The sequence below is a fragment of the Trichoplusia ni genome, chromosome 1 (genome assembly GCF_003590095.1).
Source record: "Trichoplusia ni isolate ovarian cell line Hi5 chromosome 1, tn1, whole genome shotgun sequence".
Classification (NCBI taxonomy): Eukaryota; Metazoa; Arthropoda; class Insecta; order Lepidoptera; family Noctuidae; genus Trichoplusia; species Trichoplusia ni.
The window spans coordinates 14,491,066-14,517,585 of NC_039478.1; the positions used below are offsets into that span (position 1 = coordinate 14,491,066).

The 26,520-nt window shown below is 39.7% G+C and overlaps 3 protein-coding genes across 7 annotated transcripts in view; 1 reads left to right on the forward strand and 2 right to left on the reverse strand.

The window, feature by feature from the left end:
* Positions 1 to 135: 135 nt before the first annotated feature.
* On the reverse strand, positions 136 to 1,785 carry LOC113496909 (p21-activated protein kinase-interacting protein 1-like). The gene is made up of 3 exons (XM_026876302.1): positions 1,596 to 1,785; positions 1,231 to 1,522; positions 136 to 959 (listed from the first exon to the last, which is right to left on the reverse strand). Exons 1-3 carry the CDS (start codon positions 1,662 to 1,664, stop codon positions 151 to 153), a joined length of 1,170 nt encoding a protein of 389 aa, XP_026732103.1. The 5' UTR covers positions 1,665 to 1,785; the 3' UTR covers positions 136 to 150.
* A 234-nt stretch (positions 1,786 to 2,019) lies between these two features.
* Positions 2,020 to 5,986, forward strand: LOC113496894. Of its 2 annotated transcripts, XM_026876282.1 has the most exons (9): positions 2,079 to 2,340; positions 2,450 to 2,724; positions 2,882 to 3,044; positions 3,263 to 3,434; positions 3,812 to 3,922; positions 4,107 to 4,326; positions 4,574 to 4,773; positions 4,977 to 5,073; positions 5,393 to 5,986. In XM_026876282.1, exons 2-9 carry the CDS (start codon positions 2,486 to 2,488, stop codon positions 5,442 to 5,444), a joined length of 1,254 nt encoding a protein of 417 aa, XP_026732083.1. In that variant the 5' UTR covers positions 2,079 to 2,340; positions 2,450 to 2,485; the 3' UTR covers positions 5,445 to 5,986. The 2 variants fall into 2 exon arrangements, with proteins under 2 accessions (XP_026732093.1, XP_026732083.1); XM_026876292.1 differs by lacking the exon at positions 3,812 to 3,922 and having other exon boundaries at positions 2,020 to 2,340.
* A 4,373-nt stretch (positions 5,987 to 10,359) lies between these two features.
* LOC113496918 (methyltransferase-like protein 9) overlaps positions 10,360 to 26,520 on the reverse strand; it is a 42,327-nt gene continuing 26,166 nt past the window's right edge. For all 4 annotated transcript variants that reach the window (XM_026876319.1, XM_026876334.1, XM_026876328.1 and 1 more), the window contains 3 exons: positions 13,067 to 13,279; positions 12,393 to 12,568; positions 10,360 to 12,099 (listed from right to left, as the gene is read on the reverse strand). In XM_026876319.1, the coding sequence (XP_026732120.1) occupies positions 11,879 to 12,099; positions 12,393 to 12,568; positions 13,067 to 13,279 (610 nt within the window). In that variant the 3' untranslated portion in view covers positions 10,360 to 11,878. The remainder of the gene's footprint in view (positions 12,100 to 12,392; positions 12,569 to 13,066; positions 13,280 to 26,520) is intronic.

Genomic DNA, 26,520 nt, shown 5'->3' on the forward strand with positions numbered 1-26,520 from the left:
ATTTTGTGAGAAGACAATGAAAATATAATCTGCCATGTAGCTGTGAGTTTTCTTACTGGTGTTCTGAATTGCCTGTAATATATGCTTAAAATTCTTTAGCATAAGAGCTATGAATTTACCAAATAAAGACAAGTGATTACATTAAAATATTTAATTGTCTGGTTTTTGGAGTTTAGGCTTTTTGTTGCGTTTTCTTTTTTTGAACTTCTTTGCTGGAGGTGGATTGGTCTCAGCCGCTTTATCTTCATTATCATTATTAGTATCATCTCCATAACTGATGGTCACAAATGCTCCTGGCTTCCTTTTAGGAGGGATAGATGGCATTTCCTCTGCTTCATCAGAACCTTCATTCACATCCTCATCATTAGCTTTATTTTTTGTTTCCAATTCATCATCAGAATGGTCTTCTTTTTTAATTAAATGGCTTTGTCTATTTAATGTTACACAAGTGACTCTACATGCAGCATTACATGAACATAATTCACTTAACTTTGAATCATCCACTGACCATACTTTTAATTCGCCTCCACTAGATGCAGAATATAGCATTTCATTTTCATAATACAATGACTTGACTCTGTGCTTGTGAGCTGGGTATGTCAAAGCCTGAGTATCTGATATAGTAAGGGTAATAATATTCCCATTATCTAAACCTATAAATAGCCTTTCATTTGTCAGCCACTGCACTGAACTTGGTTTAGAGCTGCAAGTTATCCTCTTTTCTACTCCTGCCTTACTTATTGTCCAAACATCAACAGTCTGTTGAGAAACCAATGAAAATCTATCTCCATCAGGGGAAAATTTAATTTCTGTTGGCAATAAAACACCTTTACTAGCAAGGTTAATTGTGAATGCTGGTCGGCCTTTGATCAAGTTCCAAGTTCTTAGTGTTTTGTCGCCTCCAATGCTTAGGGCCAATTTATCTGATGGATGTACAGCAATTGCTGTGACAGGTTGACCTGGAATAATAAGAACCAGGCTTAATATGTAATGAAAGAAAAGGAATAAAACTATTTGTAACTGATATGGAATAGACACTAAGTTGAATGTCCCGTTTTGCAAGACACTGTTAAACTGACATTTGTATTGGTTAAGTCTTATTATAAAGAAAGTATGGTAGTCAGTGCAAGTGTCCATTGCATTGAATAATAGTTGTCACACTGGATCAACAGTGCAGTAGTAATGGACTACCATGTGGGTAAAATTATAGACATAATTAGGAAAACAAACCTCCATGAGCCTTTTTCCATATCTTTTCTATTTGCCAGTTGCCTGTTCTTGTCACAATTATTGACCCATCATCACTGCCAGTCAAAAGATGTGTTCCATTATGAGTAAAAGCGACCGCATTTATTGTCCCATCGTGATTCATAAGCACTGTGTGTTCCTTACGAGACTTCATGTCGATCACAACGACTTTGTCGTCTGTACCACCAGAGGCAAGAAATTTGCCAGCCACTGAAACACAACGTACTGACGACGTATGCGAATGGGTAGCAAACGTCTGCTTTAATTTCATTACCTGCAAGAAGAACGCGAATGAATATTGTATAAATGAAATACTTTTACATTTTAATGTTGCAAGAGGTACTTACCTCATCTTCAGTCCGTATTGAATAGCCTAGCATAAAGCCTTCGTAGGTTCCTACTATCAATTCATCCATGGCAACGATCTTATAATTTCAAATATTCAGACTAATAAATTAATTCAATATTTATCGTTAGAACATAACCTCTCTATAATACCTGCACGTTGTCATTTCGTTTATTATTATGAAGTGTCAACTGTGTCAACGTCAAATGTGTAGACCGTAGACCTTAGCCGTAGACAGATTGCAATTTCTTTCGGTCTGTGGTGTAGACTCGTCCATATCCCAAAACGCAGAAGAACGGGGTATAAACCTATTTCTACGTTTTCCATTTAACTTCTTTATTTCAAACTGAGCTTCCTCCGAGCTCCATCGTCAATTAACTTGACATTAGTCCAGGTTTTGGTATCGTTTACTAAATTTGTGTTTAGTTTAGGTATTAAATTTTGATCATAATGTCCATCTTTCTTAACTATTCAATAAGAATATATCTAAATTTTATTTTAAAGTTCAGATAAATACCTTACTTGTTATATTATCGTAAAATAAAACTATTATATCTATCTACGAAATTTATACACAACACTAGATCGTTTTTATTCGATGGAAAAAAAATTGACAGCGTCAAGAGAAAAACGAAAACCTCACTATTTCTATTTTTTGCCCGAGATATCGAATGGATAAATCAGTAATTAAAATTTAATTACTCAAATTCTGTTCAATTTGTTAGCACGAACATATTATCATTCTGGTAAGTATACGTGTACATGTTGTGTGAGGCAGTGTTTTAGTGGTCGTCTGGCGCTATCGATCTCCATGGTTGGCATTATTTGCTAAACTGTTTGTTTGTTATCTCGAAGGATTCCCAAAAGAGGACTTATTTAGACATCTACAAGATGGATTTGGCGGAAACGATGAAGAGTGTGTTGGCTAAGAGTACGGGGACATCAAGTGGTGCAGCGAGTACGTCAAGCTCGGCGACCCCGCACGGAGCCGAGGGCTATGTCACCGAGAAACTGTACATGCTTCTGCAGCTGTATCTACAAAACAAAGGCTGGAGCCCCAGCATAGAACTCTTACAGTGTTTCAGTGATCTCAAGGAATCATCTATGCTTCCCAGTGCTGCTTATTTACAGTGAGTAATGTATCAGATTTTTTGTTGTGCCTTATAATATTCTTACAAGATTCTTATCATATGTTAGGATGTAATGACCATTTACAAACTAATACTAATAATAAAATCCTTTGAAATTATTAGCAGTCATGTAAAAATGTGTTAACTTTTGCAACAGAATGATGGCCTCAAGGGTTGGTTTAGACACACAAGGCAGACTGATTCTTCGTGAGAATGGCAAGATAATTTTACCATATGAACATTTTGCTAATGCTGTGATGTTGAAACACATGAATGGACCACATGGATTACATCTGGGCTTGGAGGCTACTGTTAGAGCAGTAAGTATTCATTTATTATTTACCCCTAACAAATACATTTTCTTTGATAACTTTTATGGTATAAATCTTATTGTCTTAGCTTTAGTTATTTTAAATGTCCCCTGATCAATAAATACCATATAAAAGGAGCTAAAATCGATAGAAGTTTTGTTTTTATCATTTTTGTGCCCACTGGGTCTTAATTAACTTAATTAATATAGAAATATTTTTAAACTTAGGTTGTAGAATCTTACACAATAGGCCGGGAGCAGTTTGGAATGGAAAAGGAGTTCATAATTGAAGTAGTACAGAATTGTCCCAACCCTGCTTGCCGGTACTATAAGAATCAGTTGGAGATGACACAGAAGTCAATACAACAGCATCTGTCACAACAGCCTACATACATACCAGGTAACACAGTGAATACTTTATGATCTACCTCATTGTTGTATTAATAGTTTGTCAGAATGAAATATTCATTCATATTGTAAGCTCTTTGAATTGTCAGGCCTTAAAGTTGTTTTATGCAAGCTAAATTATGCTAAATTTGGATTTCCGTATGTGAAGTTGTGTAAATACAAAAACTCGACAAGAAAAACAGATCTACTATCTCATACAATTTAATTATTAGTGTTTGCAATTAAAGGGTGTAAGCATTGTTGGCATTGTTGGTTGTAAGCATATTTATTTTTGGCCTAAAACACCTTGGCCATTTTGGCATAACCAAATAGGCATTATTTTCGAATTTTAGATTATCAGTTACAAGGAATATTCTGATTTGATCTTAGATGCGGGTGCTTCAAATCTCCCAGACAGTCAGGCAGTCGAGCGTCTATTACGCAGCACTGCTCTAGCACAAGACTATCAGCTTCCTCTTGCACCACATCTAGCTGCTCTCAGTGAGTTATTATGTAAAAATCAGTATACATTTATAAATCTATAAAAAAAATTATGTCCAAAACCACTACTCTTCCTTTTTTATTCACCAAGCTTTGTCTTTTAATTCTTGGGTTGCCCATATTATAAAGAAAAAAGATTTTGTTTATAGTTAGTATAACTAATCTTTTGTGATGCCCATTTTAGGTAGTTTAACAGGCGAGAAGTCCGACCGTCGCAACCAGGACAAATTGACACAACATCAACAGATGTTACTCCAGCACCAAAACCGATCACTTGGGCACCAGTCTTCTATAGACAAGTACAGTCATTCCCAGCAACGCTCGTCGGGAACTTCGCAGGCCAGTCTTGATACGAAGTCCAAGCATCACTATTCTGATGAACACAAACTGACCGATTTTCTGAGGTGATTTTCTTTCTGTATTTAGATTTTGTCATATTTTACTTTTAACTGCTTTTATATATATTCAATTAATCAAAAATATGTATTTCTTTTTAAATTAAAATATGTGTCAATATTTAGTCTTTTACGGCTTTCCTAATTAAAAATTTATTTGGAAAGCCATAAAGGATACTGTTTTTCAAGGAGCTATGTTACAACATAAGTTTATTTTTAGATTAAGTTGTTTACATAATCATGATTCGCTTGGCAGGGCAAACTTGGAGAGCCTGGAGTCCCTGTCGGGCGGGTCGGGGTCGGGCGCGCACAGCGAGCGCGGCGGCGGCGCGGGCGGCCAGGAGCGCGTGGTGCGCGCCTTCGCGGAGCTGGCGCGCAACCTGCAGCGCATGCGGCCCTGCGTGCGCCCCGCCATGTGCAAGCCCTACGGCAAGCAGAGCGAGCAGCTGCAGAAAAGTACGCCACACATACCTCTACACACGTGCTACGGAATAAAACTTCCACATTAATACAACTTTTTCAACTCACAAATGTTTTTGGTGAAAAGATCTACAAAAAAAAACTAAGTTTATTTTTAAGTGTTCTCATCCCATGTAGATTTAGATAGCATAATAATATAATGTAACGATATGACAACCGAAGCGCTCTTTAAATTTCAGTTCTGTTGGACACAATCCAGTTGGTTCAGTCGCTCCGCAGTTATTTGCCGCCGCCGCATATTCAGGTCACCTCATGGAAGAATGATGATAAGCTTCGGTGAGCACACAAATATTTCAATGTTCTCTTTTGTCAAGGGATAAACGCTGGAACTCTATGGCTAAAGCACCAGTGTTGACCTTCTGTCCATCGGTCTGTCATCAGGCCGTATCTCATGATCCGTGATAACTAAAGTTCTCACAGATAATATTTCTGTTATTGCTGTAACTATAAACTCTAAAACTAAAGATTGACCTTGCAATTTTTGAGTATTTTTTAGCTTATTTGTCCAAAACCTTTGGTTTCGTGAATCCGAGTTGCACTTATCCTGTATTTAAACATTGATGATGAAATGCTATTTACTGCTGTATATTTCCAGTTCAAACAACATGGAAGAGCTGGAGAGCCGTAAGATAGTGAGCGGCAACTAGCCCCCGGACGCGCACGCCGCCGACGGCTGAGCGCCGCGGTGACGTCACACGCTAGCAGCGGACACGGTTTGACGGTACCTTCGGCGGGCCCGACACGCGTAGAACCTTTACCTTGTAGTAAACATTATAACAATTAACACGAAGTAGAATAAATGTAACCTGAAAAATGTTGTGTTACCACAAAATGAACGAAATGAATTAATTACCTTTCATTTGTGGCAACACTGTAATAGACAAAACTTTTAAAATTCGTCATTTAGTCCAAACATAACATACATATTTGTGTACAGGAATTTTAATTCAATCAGTAGCGCATTTTAAATCAATGTATTAATGAATCTTTTATTACTCGGTATTTATAATATAATATGTTGTACAGCCTTATTAATCAATGTTATACAGCATTAGTTCTCAGCTCACGTGCTAGTTTCATATTTAATCAAGATCTGCATATTTTATTCGTAAAAGTATTTACTCGAACTTTTCATTATAATGTTAGTCGATAAGATTGAGATAGTTTTACCGATTATTTATTTTTTTATATGAAAATTGTATATTATAAAGTTGAACCGTGTCTCGAAGCTGTCCGGGTTGCTTACTTAGATGGATATGGCGTTAAGGAAATCAGTGCGTTTTGTTCTAACGCTAAAACATACTTTAAATAAGTCGTGTATATACACTGCGTATTCTGCACGAACTGAGCGCTGGTTGTACTAGTACTAGTTGCCCCCAGTTCATGTAAAGTTTTCCTAATTTTTTTGGCGGAATTTGCTTTACTTGTTAGTGTTTGCAGAAGTTTCATTTATATATTAATGATGACATATAATTTAATATTGTCTGTTGTAAAAGTTCATACAATTATGTATGTAATTGCTTTCGTTGTTAAACATATTTAATGGTTAAGGTATTTTTTTACATTAATTTCAAGTTTCGTCGTAATTATTTTAAGTTTATTTCATTTTAATTCTCAGTTATTATCGTAAGTGCATTATTTACACTGTGATAGAAGTGTAATATGTAGGTCTGAGCGAAGTCTTGACATGGATGTAACTTAGTAGGAGCACGTTTAGTGCGTCGTCAGCTCAACTCGAGTTGCGGGCCCTAGGGAATTATATCTGGACAGAGATCTCACGTTTCCCATTATCTTTTTAATGCTTGAATGATTGATATGCTGTTAGGTTAGGCCTGTGCTGGACAAAGCTATTTATGCAAGCAAAGCAAGTAATTACTTCGAATCTAAGAGTTCTTTATAACTTTAAAAACCCCAATATCTTCCGCATCCTTTATGGAATGCTTTCATTTTACGAACTAAATATTTTTATCAGCCATTACGTCCCTAAACGTAAACTCTGTATTTCGGCACAGTTGAGTGTAAATTATTGTATTTTAGATTTAGCATAATTATATGATTATGATAAAGATTGATCGCCAAGTCTTGTCTTGTGAATGATAGAGTGGATAGTATCTTATTGAAGACTGCAAATTTTTCACGTCTTAGCTGATGTTCGCGTGGGTGGTAAGTTAGGATCGATAAGTTATGATATAATGGCTACACTTTACACTGAAGTACTTGTCGCATCGTACAAAATTATTTTATTGATAATGTAAATACTTATAGTTATTATTTGTAGTCGAGCCTCCCTTTCATCGTACCTATGAGTATGTTTTTGTATTTCAGTGTACAGTAGAGTTCTAGAAACGGTCGAAGGAGCTTAGCTGAAGTTGACTTCGATCAAAGTTTTATCTGATAGGAGTCGCTGTCTACTTCCGTATCATCAACGTGTGAAATAATGGACTACATAAGTTAAATGATTAGTGCAATAAATGGGCAAAGCCTACTTTAAATTTAAAGTTTTGTATCTTAGTACTCTTCTTCTTCCTGCTCTGTTCCCATTATTTGGGATTGGCACAATATGTGTATTTCTACCGTTCATCCCCCTCTGCTCACCACCCTTTTATGTTATTTATATCATCTTTAGCACACTCCATCCATCTCCTTTTCGCATTTCTTCTGCCTATCTGGAATAATTTTGTCTCTTAAAGCGCATTACAAAACAAATAACGGTTTCGTGGTGGTTTAACCGTACATACAAACCGTACAGTACATCGAGACCGAGTATCTAAAGCGTCTAGTTTTTCGTTAATACAGGATCGAATCAGAATTGTCGCTCCTTCACTTTTCCCATAAATTCTTGCTCTATATGACACGAGCTTTCTTTCTTTTATTCTTCTAGAATAATTACATTCGAGCACATCACCCTTGTTTTTGAAGATAGAACAAGTAACTTTTGCACCACGCGTCGGGGTCGTCTTATCGTGCAACAGTTTTTATAAGTGTACTTATTTGCATAGGCCAGTTAGTGCAATAGTGTCCTCCTAAAGATAGGGAAGTCAAAGGACTTGTTTGTTTCCTTTGTTTTAGTTCCCCAAGTTGTTCTTTTGGACGAGTTTTTTTGCACATGCAATATACCCATCTAATGGTACTGGATCACTGCATCAATTATATCTAAGTATGCACGATTCACCTTGTTATGTTTGTTGTCTTCCAGAAGGCCTGCATAGGTTGAAATTGGTCACTTCTGAATTCCTTCTTCTAGTTCTCACACCTGGCAATAGCGTCGCTTGGAATAGCTCGATTGAAATAGACCAATTTAGTTTTGGTTCCAATGTTGCTTCATAGCCTATCAACGTGCCCACTGCTATATATGCTGTCAAGTTTCTAGGTCAGCTCTTACCTCATAAAGATGGTTGCTTGAGAGCCATGGCATTAATTGTGAGCCCTCGTACTCACTAGTCACACATCAAGACAGTTGACAGCGTAAATAGCATGTTTGGCTGTTGTTTGGGAACAATAAAAATGCGTTTAGATGGTTCTATTAACTGTATTCTGTATTTCTACTGTAATTCTAAATCATAACAATAAATACCATATCATATATTCACATCACAGTGAGGAGGGTGTGACGTTGTATTTTATAGGATTAGTTCTTGATTCTGTCATGGTCTCTGTTCATTGGATTGTTGTATGCATCACAATTTATTTGATTATTGTCAAATAACATTAATTATAAGCAGCTTTTGTAGGTAAGTGCGTTGTACACCTATGTTGTATTTCATATTCGTATTAGCGGGTTATAACGCGGTATAATAGGCATGCTCACAAATCTACATTACGTCTCTCGTTCCGGTACATTATCCAAATAATTACGAGGCTACTACGTTTTCATCGACAACTAACAACACATCTAGTATTAAATAAGTTGATATAACCGTCAAAATCTTACTCTTGAAAAAGTATTATAAACTTCCAAAAGAATCTCTCTCTGTATTAGAATTGTAAGCTTTCTAGTCAAAAATGGATTTCATATTGCATTTGTTTTATCTATACGATTGGAGATCTTTCTTAAAGTATTGGAAATTATTTTGTTTTAATTTGTTTATACGTTCGCCCTGTCAGTTCAGCGTGTGTAGTGTGCAAATATACGGGGAACTATATCCTGTAACATTTGATGATCTCATTGTATCAATACATCACTCTGTCGCGCTTACTTGGGAATCGGGAAATTAGTAAATGTACTAGAATGTTTGTGATTGGAGTTGCTTCATTAAATTACGTCAAGAATTATGTGGTTGGTTGGACTTGATAATGTGAAGACGATACATGATTTCCTGAGTGTTGGTTTCCCAAAGCTAAGAGCGCAGTGTGCATCTCACTTATTGTAGCACCCGCTGTGGTGACAGTGTCATCACTTTTCTTAAATGTTTCTCGTTAGATTACTCTCTCTCATGATGGTTACTTCATACGTAATAACATAGTGTTTTGTATTGTATTGTAGTTTTACGGACACGTTAAATTATTCATTGTCATTATTATCCTTATTTGACATTTATAAAGCATTTATACTTACTTGATAATACGTACCAGTTATCTTCAATTGCGATTCGTTTGGCATCTGAATTCTGTGATAAATTTATTCAATCAAAATGTAATTTTGACATTATAATGCAATATACCAATCGGAAAATTAGTTACTATTATACATATAGATTATGTTTCTAAATTTCTTTAAGTTTGTAGTGTAATTTGCAGCTGGTGATCGCTTCGTATTAGACTGATTAATTTGAAAGAACGACACCCTGAAGACGTTGACTGTATGATATAGTATTACTGTATTCCTGGATGAAAGAGAACTTGACTCGATTTAAGCATTCATCAGCTGTATTTATGTTATACAAAATTTGGCCTTGCCATTTACATAATTTATTATTTGTATTGAAGATTTTTTCAATGTAAAAGTGGTAATTTAGAAATGAAAAGCAGTGCTTAGAAATAAATAATGATTAAATTGAGGATTTATTTTATTTTTAGTATTTTTACCCTATATTTGAGAAATACCTCATTTAGTGTCAGAAAAATATAGGTAACCACCACTTCACTGTCTGCCCAGATTGATAAAAAGGGTAAAATTGTAGGTAAAATGAAAAAATAAACACTGAACATACTATTTTACATGTGAAAATTATTTCGATTACTAAGGCAAAACTTTGTAGGAACGCCAATAAAAAGTAATGTTATTCAATTTAAAAAAAATCACAATAATATGATTGTCTTAAAAAATTCCCGACAGTGTGGGATTGTCAGGTAGCAGTGATGTGCACACTAGCTTGAATCGTTGTATATTTGGGTATAATATGGATTCATTAGGTGTGGACAATTATGGAGTAATAATAAAACTACATTGTTAATTAAGTATCATTAAATTTTAAAACATCCAATAATACACCAACATTAACTTGAATTTAAAAAGTGCAGTAGGTAATTAATATTGAACAAAGTGTAAATGTACGGAATGACGAACAGTGCTAGGAACGTACAATGACAAAATATTATAATTACGTAATAAAAGGCACGCTAATAAATAGAGAAATTAAAACGTACATTTAATAACTTATCAAATAACTAAAACTGTTAACACAATATAATATCTGTGGAATGTTCTATATACATTTAAGCACATTTGGCACAATCCATAAGTACATACAATATGCATTTGGTTATTTAAAATCTTAATTATCAGAAATTATGATTAATGTATGTATTGGTGAATAAGAACGTGATTGCTACAATAATACACCGTAGAAAACGTACAAAACATCTAATTGTCAGACTACTAACATCTTAAGGTAAGAATATATTATTTTTATTATTGTTTTACAGGACTTGCTGAACATCTCTCAACGATATTCATCTGCGACTGCTTTCGGCTGTTTAGCTGACATTTCTAGGATTTTAGTAAAATACTTTCAAATATCAATTAAATATGTGGACGTCTTCTGTTATACACGTAGCGGTAAGTGAACATACTCATTAAATGACCAGTTACTGCTCCGGTTTTATGTTATACTGGTTTATTTTTGCGCCAGTGGTAAGGGTGCGAACAAATGTTAAACAAGATCAAGAATATGTTTGCTTTGAAACCAGAATATCTGTTATTTTAATACAATTATTACAACATTATAATATCATAGAACCTTAGAAAGAAGTATGTATGACTGTTACAGCAATTCGTTGATTTCACTACCTCAGTTCATTATTATTTGTCTGCGTGAAAGATAAATATTAAGGTTATATATGTGAAGTAGAAAACATATAGGTACATTCAAATAAACTCTATCTAACAGGCAACGAAATATTAAACTACTTACATTGTTAACGAAATTTTACAAAATACCTACAAACTACCAAAGACGATAAAAATAATTAAAAGTGCTTACACTAATTGACATCACGAAATCGATAAATGCTTTAGACGAGACGAAAATGTTGAAAGATTACCCACACGTCAATGTATTGGAATACAATCTACATCTAGGAATGTAATTATAAGAAGCTAAGTTACATGTGGTCTACAGAGACCCAAAGGTTTTATATATTTTTGGAAATGAATAGATGCTCAAAGAAATTGTTCCAAAGAGGCAAAGCGTTCAACACAACTTGTGTTGAATTTTGAACTTAATTGCACCTTCGATTTTTTCAGTATCAACGTTGTGGTACGTACTTAATGTTTAATTTATGTATAAAAATCTAATACCTTGATTGAGTTTCCAAGTCTGTGAGACTACGATAAATTCTTTACACCATTCAATAGTGTTTTCACAAAGTGGTGAGCCCCGTGACATGAGTAATGTTCTCTCAGGCTATTGAGTCGTGGACTTTGTTATTATTACATACAAATAATCTTTTTAAATTTATTTGACCGTGCGACTCTTGGTTAAGTCATTAGTCGCATTAATCGCTACACCATCGAGGTCTTTGACCGAGTGTTCAAATCCTTCCATTACATTGTGCCGCGTCTCATGGCGGATATCTTTATGAATACGAAGTTTCACAAAAAGGTACGACATTTAAAGAGTAGAATATTCGTTGTAGCTGTTTACTTGAGGGGGTCCGGCGTCGGCTTGAACACATAGACGGAGTCGTCGAGCCAGTAGTAGGCCTGGGCAAAGTCCCCCTCGCAGAGGTAGGGGGCGCGCGTCCACGACACCAGCTCGAAGCCGGCCTCCTCCCGCATGAACTTTACGAAAGAGGCGAGCTGGTCTTCGAAGTACAAGCCTTCGATTGGCAGACGTTCCTCAGGTTTGTGGTCTGCGGTTACTGAAGGTAAGTAAAAAAAGTGGTAAGTCTTTTTCCAGTATAGCAGTTTACTTTAGGTAGTATACGTTAAAGCAATCAACGTTTACGAAAACTAAATTAAAGTACGGACATGACGTGCTTAATTGAGGTTATTAAAGTAGGTGATTAAAATTTGAAATTAGAGGTACAAACAGACAATGATTTAAGTAAGTAAAGATAACAGGACCACGAATGATCTGAATATAGAAATGAGTTGAATCGGAAGTCAAATTTCAGTGGCAATTAATTTTACATTGGAATGTAGGTATGCTTACCTTCTACGTAAGGTTTATAGGGTAGCACGAGCGCCAGCATGAGCACTCCGCCAGGGGCGAGAGAATCCCTGGCCTGGCGCAGCATCGTCTTGGGCTTGCTGCAGCGGTCCAGCAAGTTCAACATGCACACGCAGTTGAACTGGCCTTCATGGTGCCATGTCTCTGTGTCCAGAATCCTGAAAGGAATTAATGAGGGAACTGTGTATGAACTTCATCACTAGTAACGAACGAAGACATGGCTCTTATGCCCAAGTTTGTTTTAAGCGACCCCCGTTTTAAGCAATTCAATGTTTGTGTCTCGGGGGGTTTCACAAACAAATATGGAAGTCACATGCACAAAGACACCCAGACTCAGGGTAAGAATTCGTGGATCACACAAATAGTCGTTTTACGCGGGGATCGAACCCTCGCTCCCTCGGCTAACCGTGCAGTAAGTGTGAGAGCATACCGTGGCTTTCTGGACTTCGTTTACAGTATTTATACCCTTTGTATTCGTAATTCGAATCGAGCAAGATTTTTCTAGCTTTCGAGAATCCTGTCCAAATTGGTAAAGTATTTTCAGAGTTATTTTTGAGACCTTAAGGTCTCACTTCAGGTCTTTATTTATTGTTTTTGACAAGAGTCAAAATGGATGGAGGCATAACCTACTATGGCCATTATTATCGTTCACTTACCTGTATCCCTTTTCAGCCAGCGACTTCCTCATGCTGGCGGATATTTCGGTGGCGTAGTTTCGCGGGTACAAGTTAGAGAAGCGGCGGCTGACCTCTCCGTCGCCCGCGCCCACATCCACCAGCGAGCCGGTGCCCACGTTGTCGCTGACGGGGCGCAGCAGCGCGCGCGCCTGCGCCTCGGACAGCACGAACATCGAGCCGCGACCAAGCCATCTAACAAAAGAAGATTTTATTCTAGGTAAGACAAAAAAATTAAACACAATTTAACTGAACTATTTATTATTTATCTGACAGACAAATCCAATCAATGTTCCTCCGCCTACAGTACTCATTCCCACTACAAGTCGACGAGCTCCTTCTAATCCAAATATTTAATGGGCTATAATAAATATCCTTCAGTGAAATATTAACTGGCAAGAGGTTACGTTTAACTAAGTACTGGATCATCATGAAATGAATACAGGGTAAGAGTAAATTGCTTCAAAGAACAGGGTGTGCTTACATTCCACCGCCTAAAGTGAACATGCGATGTTATATTACCGCCGCGATTCAATGTAACTATTAATTTTCTTATCTAACTTAATTGTCCAAATAACAAAGTTCGTTCGATGCTTGAACCTTCTAATTTAAACGCGGATAACTTCCTTGAAAATAGTCTGTGAGCTAGTCGCGGCATCAAGGCAACAATAGTGCAATTATCCACTACCGTGGGTCGTGTGGTGGTCGCCGGTGTATCGCGTCGGTGTGTCGGTGTGCCGAGTTGCAATTACCAGGACCAAGTACAAAGCGCTCAGCGCGCTGCGGGCTACGGCGGAGCGGGCGCGGCGTGCGGCGCGGCGCGCTGGCCGGTCGCCGGCAAATTGTGCGCCCGCGGCACCGCGACCCCGCGACGTCTTCATCGCGCCTCGGGCTCCACCACAAGTGGATAATGAGTAGTAAATCCCGCTCTCATTAGCTGAGACCGAACGACGCTCCGATCGATACGAATTCGTCTGCGCTGGGTAAAGGGATAATCGGCGCTGGGCTCGAACTCTGTTATTAGCCGTAGTACCATATATCACGTACGGCATTATCCGCGGCCCCCGGCGTCCGCGCCGCAATTACAGCCGCCCGAACAGCGCACACCGTTCAGTCACAATGCCCTATTAGGAAAGCCTTAGAGGTAGTGTTTCCTAAGCCTGAAACTGGAGTGCCGTGCGCCGTTTCGAGATGATGACCTGTATCTCCGACTAGCGTACAACTAGAGAACACGTAGTTAAGTCGCGTTACACGACAGGTATAGTTTGATACATATGTATTGTGCTCGGACACGGTGGAGCGTCGTCGTCGCTCGCTGGCAGCTCGTTTGCGGAGGCGCGCGGTGCCGATTGATTGCTTTATTGTCTGGTCGGAGGCTGGCGCTGCGAGAGTGCGAGCGACGCGCAATACATGATACATGAAGCGGCCGCGCGCCCGCAACTAATGAGCACCGGCACCGCGTAATTGTCACCGGCCGCCGCGTAAACTCGCCAGATTCCACACTCGATGTGACAACACACGATTGAGTCAACACGCAAAAAGATCGCGGGAATATGACGGCGGTTGTTACTGTGTTGTCGGCGGAATCAAGTGATTGATTTATTAGGACCATAACAAGGATAAGAACCGTTGTCGAGGTGACACTTTATGTACCAGTTTACCCATCTTGGTCGCGTAAAACATTTTAAATGGACACATTTCTGAGCTTCTGATAAAAAGGATGAGTGTCATATTTGCGAGCATACTGTAAATGTATATGTAGAGGCATGCAAGGCATGTATCCGAGGCGATGAGGTAATAGGTAACAGAAACCTCACGGAAGAGCGCGGTCTGTCGAGTGGAGTTGAAAATTGTGCGGCAAGGGGTGACGTGTAAATCGAGTAGAGCAGTAGGTAGGTGTGGATAGGCGGGCGCGGGGTATCTATTTCAATAGAATGCGGTGGCTTGCAACAAGGAATCCGATGCGGTTATCGACGACGGAGGTGAGAGATGTGTCGCCGGCGGGGCGCGGGGCGCGGGCGGGGCTCGTATCGCGATTGCATCGGAGAGCAAACAAGCGGGCGCGACACCCCGCCGGGGGCGCTCAAATCATATTACCCCCGGCCTCACACCCGCGGGCCCGCTACCCGCGCCAGCGCCACACACGTCATTTGAGTGTGCGTCGCTATGGCGACGGCCCGGGCCGTGCATGATATTAGTACGTGTGCGGCTCATCTCCGACCGTTTAGACTTAACGCGCCACTGCCACGCGCGGGAAATTAAAACCGGCTCCGGACCGGAAGGCGCAATCGACCCGCGCTTTTACGGATCGCCCGGCCTCCACTCACACCGCCCGGCGCTGTCACACCGCACGTCTAACTCCAAGCTCGACCATGTATGCTTGCTATAGCTACAAAAAATAAGATAATCTCTGACTCATTATTTATTACGATATAGAAATTAGCGGTCACGCCAGTCAAAAATGTAAAAAATATTATGGAGCCTATGTTACATACCTTTGATTTACATTGTAGATGTAAAACAGTTTAGTAAGTTCAATCAAGATAAATAACGGATAAGGTATCAAATTCCTCATTACGATACCAACTAGCTATTCCCCGTTCCATGTCTTACACAACTATTCCTTAGATTCCTCATAAAATACCGTTCATATCACAACCTTCAGCTCTACATTATATACTCTATAAAGCTCTTTGTGAACAACATAACATTTATTTATCTATAGTAAACGTACACTAGATACACATTAAAATAGAACGTAGATAGGAGGCACCCCCCTTATGTAGATACCTACACATTTGCTTTACTCAAAGACATTGTCGCTTTCAGGCACCTCATTAGAGCGCGTCCCATGTGAGCCTACCCTCCCCACACCCCACTCACACACACGCGCACACTTCAGCTATTCTTTCTCTCAGCTCGCAAACTTGGACGGATAATTACACTTAGATAAGAAGCCGTCCGTTGTTGTGCTTTACGATGCCAGAGCTTTATTTGTGCTCAATTATAATGATTACTTCTTGAGTGGAAATAAAGAAAATGTCTTTTTGGAAGACGGTATTAAGACTTATAATAAGTTAGTGCGTTGTAATTGTAAATTGATGGGAAATTGTAATATTAGGGAAGTTTCGTTGGCAGTCAATGATACGTAATACCAGTCAGTAATACGTTTATTAGCCAGTTTATTATTGGCAGTGATTGGTCGCGGCACGCCACCGGGCCTCGGTTACTACCTGCCGGGCCTACCAAATATACACATGATAATTCTAAAAGTTTCCGTCCGACATCAGGCCGCAATAAAAATCAACTTCTATGGCATACAATCGAACGTCACAGAAACGTAACGCGCGGTGTCATAACCCCGAACAGCACTCAAGCTGCAATAAACTATAAAAAGTGGATAGTAAAATGTATAAACAATGAGAGCACGGCTAAAACGTTTTAGTGTTAAGAGTGGGCCCATAAACCGTTGACACGCACCCGTAAAATATTAACGATACCTACAAGAAAAATGACGACTATCAATGTAGGTACCGATTTTCGGTCGCGAGGACGCGCTACAAATAATGGCGGTACCGAATTTATACGCGGACCCGAATTGCCCCGATTGAATATTTTACCAGGCCACGAATGCGTCCGACGATATTTTTCTATTTCGACGCCCATTTTTACTATCAATTGCTTAGTTTCCCCTTTAATATTATTCGTGCTTGCGTTGTGTCTGATCCGGTCGGATTTAAAAATCACACTGAATTTTGCTGACGGTATTGGTATGCAGAACAAACAATAATTATAATTGGGATCTGAGACAAGCTTGAACAAGAATAAGAGGACTATGATTTTTAGTATAACTAGTAGTACTTCTGAAGACTCTAACATTGTAGGACTAATACATTTTTTGTAACCGCTGTTGCATTTTGTTTACCTGAAGATGTAAATGTCTGTGAGGCTGCTGGATGTTTATATCTTTAGCGTTTCGGAAACACAATAACCTTTAAAAGGTGTAAAGGCGTGGGCTCAATTCGAGTCCCAGTCAGGGTTTAAAATAACTCCTCGGAGGCGAATGGTTTATTGCTTATTGAGTAGCTCTGACGAAACGCGCCTCCGACGATAAAACATGGCCAGAGTGGAATCTCAGTCAATATCACAATATACGCGACGACATTGAAATTATCGCTCGGTGGGAGGCGATGCCGGCCGGCGAGGTGGACCTAACTAAAACAAAATAAGAATAGTTTGAAACAATGAGCATTGTCGCGATGTCTGTGCGTGTGAGGCGCGGGCGCAGCGGGCGCGTGGCGCAGCGGGCGCGGGTGCGCGCGCGACAGCACCTCGTTAGCGGGCCGCGCGCGATTGGCCGCCGCGCGGTGGGCGGGGCGCGCGACAAACTGCGCGCACGCAAATAGCGCACCCGCACACAAATTAAAACAATAAAATGAAAGTAATAAAACAAAGTGAACCCCGAAGAATATCCACTATCGCGAGCCTTAATGGCCGAGCGGAGGCGGCCGCGGCGGCCTCTCCATTTATTATGTGAGGTGCTTCGCCCCGTAACCTCACACTCACCAAATTTAGTAAAATAAAAGAAAACAACACAATCAGTTATAATTATTTAGGAAGGCGGTAAATGTCACTGAAAATGTTGCTATAAGTTTGCAAGCGACTAAAAGTAGTATAAATTCATAATAATGTAGAGTATAGCTTTCTTAGTTTCGTTTTCTACTTTTTTGGTTACTATTAAAGCTTATTGCCAATTTAGATACAGGCATGGAAAACCCTACGAAAGCTTCCAATTTCAAAGGTTCATACAGTAACAGAGATCTCTAACATTTTATTAGAAATTGCATTTGTGTTAAACTCTCTAACTGGCGAGGCTTTCAATGAGGAAATTCCATGGCTGCGCTCGGCTCCGGTAACGAATGTCGTCTCATTTACTAATGTGTCACATGCAGCCGGCGTTGTTTCAGCAGGCGAGCGGGGGGTTGAGGCTAGGTGGCCGGCACACGGGCCAGCAGGGGGAGGGGTGGCGGGGGTGGGCGCGGATGACCAATGGCGTCGCACCGAGCCGCACCGACGATGCAACCTTAATTACGCTATCGTGATCAGGTCTGCTGATCTGATAGCCCATGTATGTAACGTTAAACGTGTAGGTACGCTATGTATACCTAGGGTAGTGCACTCAGGCTTCAATTCTCAGAGCTCTGACTACAGAAATGCGAATCAAGAGTCTGCAATTTTTTACAAGTATCGCATCATTTGTGTCCTATTTTACATTGATTAGATAATTGCTAATTGATATGCTAATAAGAAACATACCGAAAGAAAAATATTTCCTTATTTTGCGCATTCAAAAAATTACAAAATCTCTTATAACTGCAGGCAAACATCATACAAACTTCATTATTTCTTTAACAACCTGCTCCTCTATGGCATACACAGGACGTACAGGGAAAACTTAAAATAAACATGTGAAGCGCGAGCATGATTATAAATAGGAGCGTGATTTGATTAGGTATAGTTAGAGGTTCATTAGATGGTGGGGGGTGCAGGCGCCGGGCGCAGGGGGGCTCATCTCGGCGGGTGCATCGCGGGCTGCGCGCGCAAACAAATTAAAACGTAAGACGCGCCCTAATCAATAGCCGACTCCGCCGCAAAGCCGAATTAACTCGCCCGAATGAAAAAAATGAACAAAATTATATTCGCGCGAGACCTCAACCCCCTTCGGCCGCCCGCCGCCCGGAGGAAATTGCTTTTCTTTCAGTGGGCGCGCACACACGCCCGGCGCCGCGACGTGAGCGCGAGAGGGTTAGCACCGACACACACAATATTATAATTTACGTTTCCTCGTATATCGAGGTGTAAGTAGGTACTTTACCTGGGCGTTTCGCGCCTGCTCAGCCCTCGGCTCACGCTAAATCTGAGCTTTATACGTTCACTTGACGCGACGAGAGCAATATTAGTTTCGAGTCAACTCCTTCCCTACTACAATATTTATTAACGCCCCAACAGCGTTATACGAGCCATTTTTCATTTTGTATTCGTTAAAACCTTTACAAATTATATAATAATTATATATATATCCGAGACTAATGTTGGATGCGTACGAGTATGTAAAGATTAAAATTTTGTATGATATTTGTCTATGACAAACACACAATTGAACAAGGTAACGTTTTGTTGCTGATCTCAGAAACATAAATGCTACTCTAAAGACTATCGTAAAGTTAACATGAACGATTGCAGTGAAGTTTATGAGAAAGGTAAGCTTTACAGGCGCATAGTCGGTATAGTAGCTACATGTTCAGCAGCACATACATATGTGATATAGTTATGTACTGCGGGACGGAGCGTCCGGTTTCATTAACGGGAAGCGTTGGTGTAATCTGTGCGCCTTCCCGCCCAATTAACGCGTGGGCGATGAGACGTCCGCCCGCCCGTGCCTCCCGCTGGCCAATGGCGGCCGCGCGGGGATTAATTAAGTAACTTCCCGTCTACCGTGCCCCCCTCCCCCCCTCGGACCGCCACCAACCCCGTGCACCTCACCCCCCCGGAGTCTGCGGACACGCCCGGAAAACTAACCACCTAATGAGGGGAGATGACCTCATGTGACTGTGTGCTTTGTCTATTCATCGTATGTGCAAACTACGTTTATTTGTGTGGCGGTGGCCTTTTGTGTTAGCTATAAAGGTAAGTGGTAGTCATCTGTTATGGCGTTACGGTACCTAAACTTCGTCTCCAGAAGAGGAAATTACAACTCCATAATCACGCATCAAGTAGAGGTAGAGCTCTATACTATATTGAAAATTGAGGTAAAATTGGGTAGATACAAAATTAGAATAGACATCTATTGAAAACACTTTCAGGAAAAGAGAGGCCCTTCGAGTTTTGAAAGACTGGCAAAAGAACAAACTTATCAGATAAGAAAAAACCTTTTAGACAACTCATTTATTACAAGCCTATGTGACATAAATAACGAGTATATATATTAATAGTTACATATAATCGGGAGGACTGGGAGGTCAATTAAGCAGAAGGCCGTGTGTCGGAAGCGTCTATGACAGATGGGAGGGTGCGGAGGGACCGTGTTTGCGTATCTCGTCCTCACATAGACCGGACTCTGATCGAAAACGTTATAATGTACAACTACATACAAACAACATAATAACAGATCATCTATCTCTTGAAATATGGCGTTAGTGGGGAAAAACATTTTATATTTGGCTTTATTTTATAAAAATATAGTTGGAATAATTTTCTTTTGTGTCGGGACGTTAAATAAAAGTAGTTTGAATAACAAAATTCGTCGGTAATGGTAACTAATATTTTTTATGCGAGTGTCATTTGGCACATCACACGTCTTTAAGACTGAAATTACAACTAATCAATTAAGACAGAGTTAATTAAAAGTAGTGCTTTAAAAATCTAACGTTAAGTCCCTTATGATTTTATGGCGCTGCCAAGATTTTAAAATTTATAAAGTACCCAATTAGATTTCTTTTTTGGGTTATATAGAGTTAAAATGATAAGAAGCTTTATATAAAGACTCAACTTTCTAAAATCCTAGTCATAGTTCAAAAAATACAAGTCTTATAATTTCGAAGCATGAAAATTCCCAATTATTTTGTTAAATTATCATTCGATCCTGCTATAATTGTAACTAGTTCTATCACCTTCTATGTTTCGACTGTGAAATTTTTTAAGGAATCTTTCAATTAAATTCTAAAACATTTGCCAACATATTCAGATGTTCTCAAATAGGTATTCAGGAGTCGCAAACATTGCTACGAAGTCTGCTTAGTCCCAAAGGCATGCCTATATAAGCATGAACAAGTAAATGTTAGCGTGGGAACACATATTTGTCTTCACACTCACTTGTTTTTCCTTTACCGGTTACCCGGCAAACACGATGTCAACATTTGTTAGATGCAAGAAATTACCTTCCTACTCGTTAGGAAATATTGTCGCGTAGACCAAGTAACTGCAGGCTTGCTATACCTAATGTTGTGTATTTATATATTTTATAAACACATGTAAAAGTGGAACAGCTTTAAGCGAATACGAATTGTTCTTTTGGAAATTGATTACGTATGCAATTTTTTCTGTTCAGTCTTGATAGTGGAACTTACAAAGGCACAGCTTTATTCAGGCCATACATGAAAATAACATGTTCGAATTATCATAGCGCATAACGTTAAACCAAACTCCTTGATAAAAAGGTGCTCAGGTACGTACCTTGCGCGACCCCCACAATATTAAGAATGGCACTAAACCAGGAAGAATGTCTCAATGCGCAATATAGCAAACAATACCACATGCGTAAACGTTGAGTTAGTGTGTATGTACAGTTGACGTAAGTACACATTTAAATATGTAGCCGACTTCATAAATAAGTTAACAGCAATGAAACTTTTATGGGCCATATTCTTTATCTTGTTTTGAATTTCATCATCTCGTCTGCAACGCGAGATTTAAGTGTTAAGCCGGCTTTTTTGTATCCCTCCCAATGTTCTAGAGACGGTTTTGCAATCTCCAGATTGGATCTAAATAACTTATCAATCGGAATTCGTATGTTGATCCGAATCGATCTCGATACATATTAAATGTGTCGCGTTCGAGCGGCAGATAGTTTGCCAATACTTAGGCACGTAGCGCTATCGGCATTTATAAAACATGGCATATTGTTTTTGCTGAAGATCTGTTACGAACTGGAATGTACGCTTTGTTGTACGCAGAAACTATTTCAAACATCTGTTTTTACATAGAATGTACAACAATGTGATTGTACGTCAACTCTGAGAAGAATGAAACCCCGGAATTAGTTGTAATGTGTTACTCAAGCAAACATTACGGAGAAGACAATGTACCTACATTGAATAGCTATGATGTTACATACCTGATGACATCAACTATCTTACTGACATTAGAAGACATTGAAGAGAATTATGAAACAAATGGCAAACTTCGTATTGATTTCAAGGCGAAAAATTGGAGATATTTTTTTGTAATTCAATTCTTCCAATATTCATATTACAAGCCAGGAAAAACCAAAGGTATATTGGGAATTGAAATTAATAAACGTGTGACCTCTTAAACTACAATGTGTAGTGGTTCATAATCGAAGGAAGCGAGGGTTGTGGGGGTGCCAAAATAACTAATAGTTTTCGCGGGGGCGTGTTAGCATTTTTCTTCTGGCGGTGACGGCCGGGGGCGGCGGGGGGTGCGCGGGGCGAGCTCGGGCGGGGGGGGGGAGGCTGGAATAACTCTCTTTCAGGAATGGCTACGCGGATCATTTATACTTCATCGGCTTTGTTAATAACAGTGTTGTAAGCCCCCAACAATGAAACGAATGTTTGTTCTTTTGCAGAGCGAGGTTTTACACCTGCCAGGGGCAGAGTATTGTGAGCGGGCTTTATTTCCTTTAAGAATTAGATAATCATAATAAATGTGTAAACTGAAGGGGTTTAACTTTCTTAGTCGATGAAAGAAGGTTGAGCTTCTGATCTTTCTCAGATTGTATTATTGCATAACTAGCTGTTGCTCGCGGCTTCGCCCACCAAGATGCCGGTTATAGCTATAAAAACATATCCCTCTTATAAAGCAGTCGGATAAAATATAGCCTGTGTTAAGCTGATAAGGTCAGCTACCTCCACACTAAGTTTAATCGAAATGGATTCAAGGTAACAAACATACAAACACATTTATATTTTACTTTCAAACTTATAACATTATTGTGATATAATTCTGGTGAATTTTGTAATGCCGAGCCATTTGTAATCCATGTGTGGCAAGTAATCCACCAGCTTAGCAATAATTTTCTAGAATTTACACGTTATAGAGAAAATATCATATTAGGAAAAAAAGTTACTCTAAATGCAAATATATCTAAGAAACAAAAATATTCTCAGAGTAAAGTGCGTTTGGCCCAAAACCGTGGCTCAAGCAAAAACCCAATTTCTTCCACCTACACCTGTTTTACGTCCCAATGAATCGCTGCATGCAAATAAACCAGCGTTATTGTTTCTTTGAAGGGTTCGTAAGATCTTTATTTGCTCAGTAGCTATATTAAGTTCCTGTAAACGTGAAATAAAGATAACATTTTCACTTGTGTAAAAAAATTACGAACGAACCAATGGTTGTACAGAGTAGAACACAATAATGAACGAGATATCTGTAAGCAGATATACTCGTAGTGCAGTATCTACAAGATAAACATTGTTATGTACGGCATGGTGTTCCATTAGACGTTAAAACAATGTGGACAGACAAGGGTGTGTCGCCGCCACTCCTTCACGTCGGGCGGTGATTAATTACACGCCCCCGAGAACGCCCGGAAAATCACAACCCTTTCGCTTCGTCTTAATTACCACGCCTCGCTTCAGCGACGCGTCCCCATTGGCCGGTGCAGCGTGCCGCTCTGTCGCCCCGGCTTTTAATTGGTCGCTGGTAATTAACGCGCCGTAATCACCAACCGCGTCGCACGAGGGGCGACGCTCCTAATTTGAATTTTTAATTACTCTCGCTCGCAAGCAGTGGAACGCCGTCCGATTGGTCGGAGCGTTTCTTGTTTACACTCAGAAACAATGCCTATTGTCTTTGCGATGTTATCTCGCTTCACACTTTATTCTAGTGGTTTGATTGTGAGAAGTATGCACTTATTTCATTGCGTTCAGCTATTAGTTCTTTTGTTTTAATATTAAGTACTGCACATAAAGTTGATATAACAAACACAATATTTGCTACGGTTTGTTAGTTAGGCGGTCAAATTGCATAGCTGTCTGTGTATTGTGCGATTACGGTGCCTAGAATGTCTGACCATTCATCAGTGTTGTAGCAATGCTTCGTTCTGAGTTATGAAAATTATCGCGCGATGCATTCCCAGGGATTCTGCTGAGTTAGATCCCCTTATGTAGTGGCGTAGACAAGGAGGCAGGAGCGAAGGGGAGTGCAGGCCGAATTAGCTCATTACTGAAACACCGCCCGAGCCCAGAGCCGAGCGCGCAGATTTATGCCGTCTGATGCACCAATGAGACCATTAGCCGCTGGATTTCCAGCTTAAACAACTCTAGTCAATATGTAAAACCGTTTCTTTCTTTCCTCTAAAATACTTTTCGTAGTGCCCACATGGCGCTTCTTGTTAATCTTAGTAATTACATCCGCAAAAGTAAAGTATCCTGTTGAAAATTAATTTGATGTTTTTAGTATTAGTATCTTTTAATTAGTGATAGTCAATTCATTAGTCAGTTAGTGTGTACAGTGGCGGTTCCTAGCGGCGCGGCGGCGTGCGCTGTTTCGATTAGAGCGGCGATAGAGGTGGCTAAGGAGGTGTTTATGCGGCGCGCGGCTCCGCGACTGACGTTGAGTGACGCGGCCGGCCGCGAGCCTCCGCTTAATAAGGTAAATGAGATGCGGAGCCTGCGCCCGCGCACACTCGCAGCTTAAATTAGCGCCAACTCGCGAGCCCCGCTCTCGCCTAACAAACGCCTTGTTACCTAAGGGATTTATCCTAAACGAGCGGATTCTCTGCCGAGATCTCGGGTTCAGCGAATTTATCGAATCCGTCGCGGAAATCGTTCCCGTAACGGTCGTGTGCCGTGTTGCCATTTGCACAAAAAATACAATCGGCTACGGATCGTGTGCAATTGTGTAGAAACACTTTAATGATGCCATACGTATATTCATGAATAATAGAATGCTATGGCATCCAAAGTATTTTACACAAAAACTCCAAGACGGAGCAATAACATCATTACGAAGAATAGCATCTTCATCTGCATTAAAATAGACGACGGCGCACTGAGAAAGAACTGTTTCGAGTCGTTTTCGATTTGAAAAAGCGTGGTCAGTTATATTTTTTCCCCAATTAAAAGCAGTTCGATGGTGTTTTTTGATTGTTTTTTATTAGTTTTTGGTGTGGCACGGTTTTTACCCGGGGCACGGGTCAAGCGAGCTGAGACAAAGCGCGGCGTGGATGCGCGCGCGTCGTGCCATCCGTTTGGTTCCGCGTGCCGGCTGAGCATTCAGCGCTAATCGCTTCATTCACCGGGGAGCGAGCGCTTTTTCTTCGTGGCCGATCGGTCATGCATTCCGAACTCGGACACTGTCCACTGTTCCCGATATCGGTTTGATGTGGCAAATTAGCGCGTGCGATGCCATATTACTAGAGCTTGACAACAAAAATTAAAAATATTTATAGTTGAATTTAGTAATCATGATAAATAAGGATAATTCTCTTTCGCTCCGTATTTTTAAGTGGTTTGCACCCAAAAGCTAAAAACGTCATCTGCCCATCCGTCTAAAACCAGGCTCTATCTCTGTGATAGCTACATTGTTTAAATTTGATGTATTTCTTTAACTACAAATACTAAAAGTTTCACCCATCACAGCTTTTAAATACCTCGACCAAAAAAGGAATACCCATTTAGATAGAGACTTTTAATTATTGTTTTTTCCTTGTCTCTAATAATTTGACAAATAAAATCCTAAATTGTATTCCCATCATTGTTCGTACAAGATCAAACCTGAAGTCTGAAAATTACAATATTTTCCAGGAAACTCACACCACACCACACAAATAGCAATAAAACCTCGATCCCAACCTAGACTCTGGAATCGCAACTTGCAGTGAACCAGGGTCGTGATCTCAGTCCTTTTCTATATGCCCGGCCTTGGTCGGCGTGTCGGGATAGCGAGACTGTCCGAAAGGGTTACCGTGGACCTGGTACACGAAGGGCAAAGAAAGGAACATATCTGGGTTTGAGTCAGTAGAAGTCTGAAATTACCTTCCGCTCAACCCAAAGCAGAAGGAGACATTGATTTCCCATCCGAAAAAAAAATAACCTACTGTGCTTAGTGTCCTTCACTGCTGTACCGGAGGTCATGGCTTCGATTTCCACTCAGGACAAATGTTTCCGTGATGAATACGATTCCCGTCATACTTTAAGAAATCAATACGAGAATTCTGACGTTTGTAATCATGGAATTAATATTTGCGTTGTAATGTCACAACAGGAGACGCAGACCGCTCTTGCTGTTTGTTTACCATTAGGAATGTACAGGGTGCGCACGTACGACCGTTTATAGTGCGGCCTTTGTGTAAAAATAACTTCAATTGGATATTGATTTCGGAAATTTCAATTCAATATCTTTTACCCTAAAATATTTTGAATTGAAATTGAGTGTGTTTTGCCTTTTGAAAATATGGAGTACCTCTTGATTTTTAATTATTTATGGCTAAACTAAATTTAAACAGATAATAGTCGTACTCCCCTTGTTTACTTATTTATTTGCACAGTGAGTAAACTTTTGCATTGAAACGTTCAATCACAAAATCAAATCACGTTCATTCTGTTTTCTATTTAGTACAAATAAAGGACAAACGTATTTAGGTTATAGTTGAACAGTAAACGGTTAAAATGGTGAAGAGTTTTTACTAGACT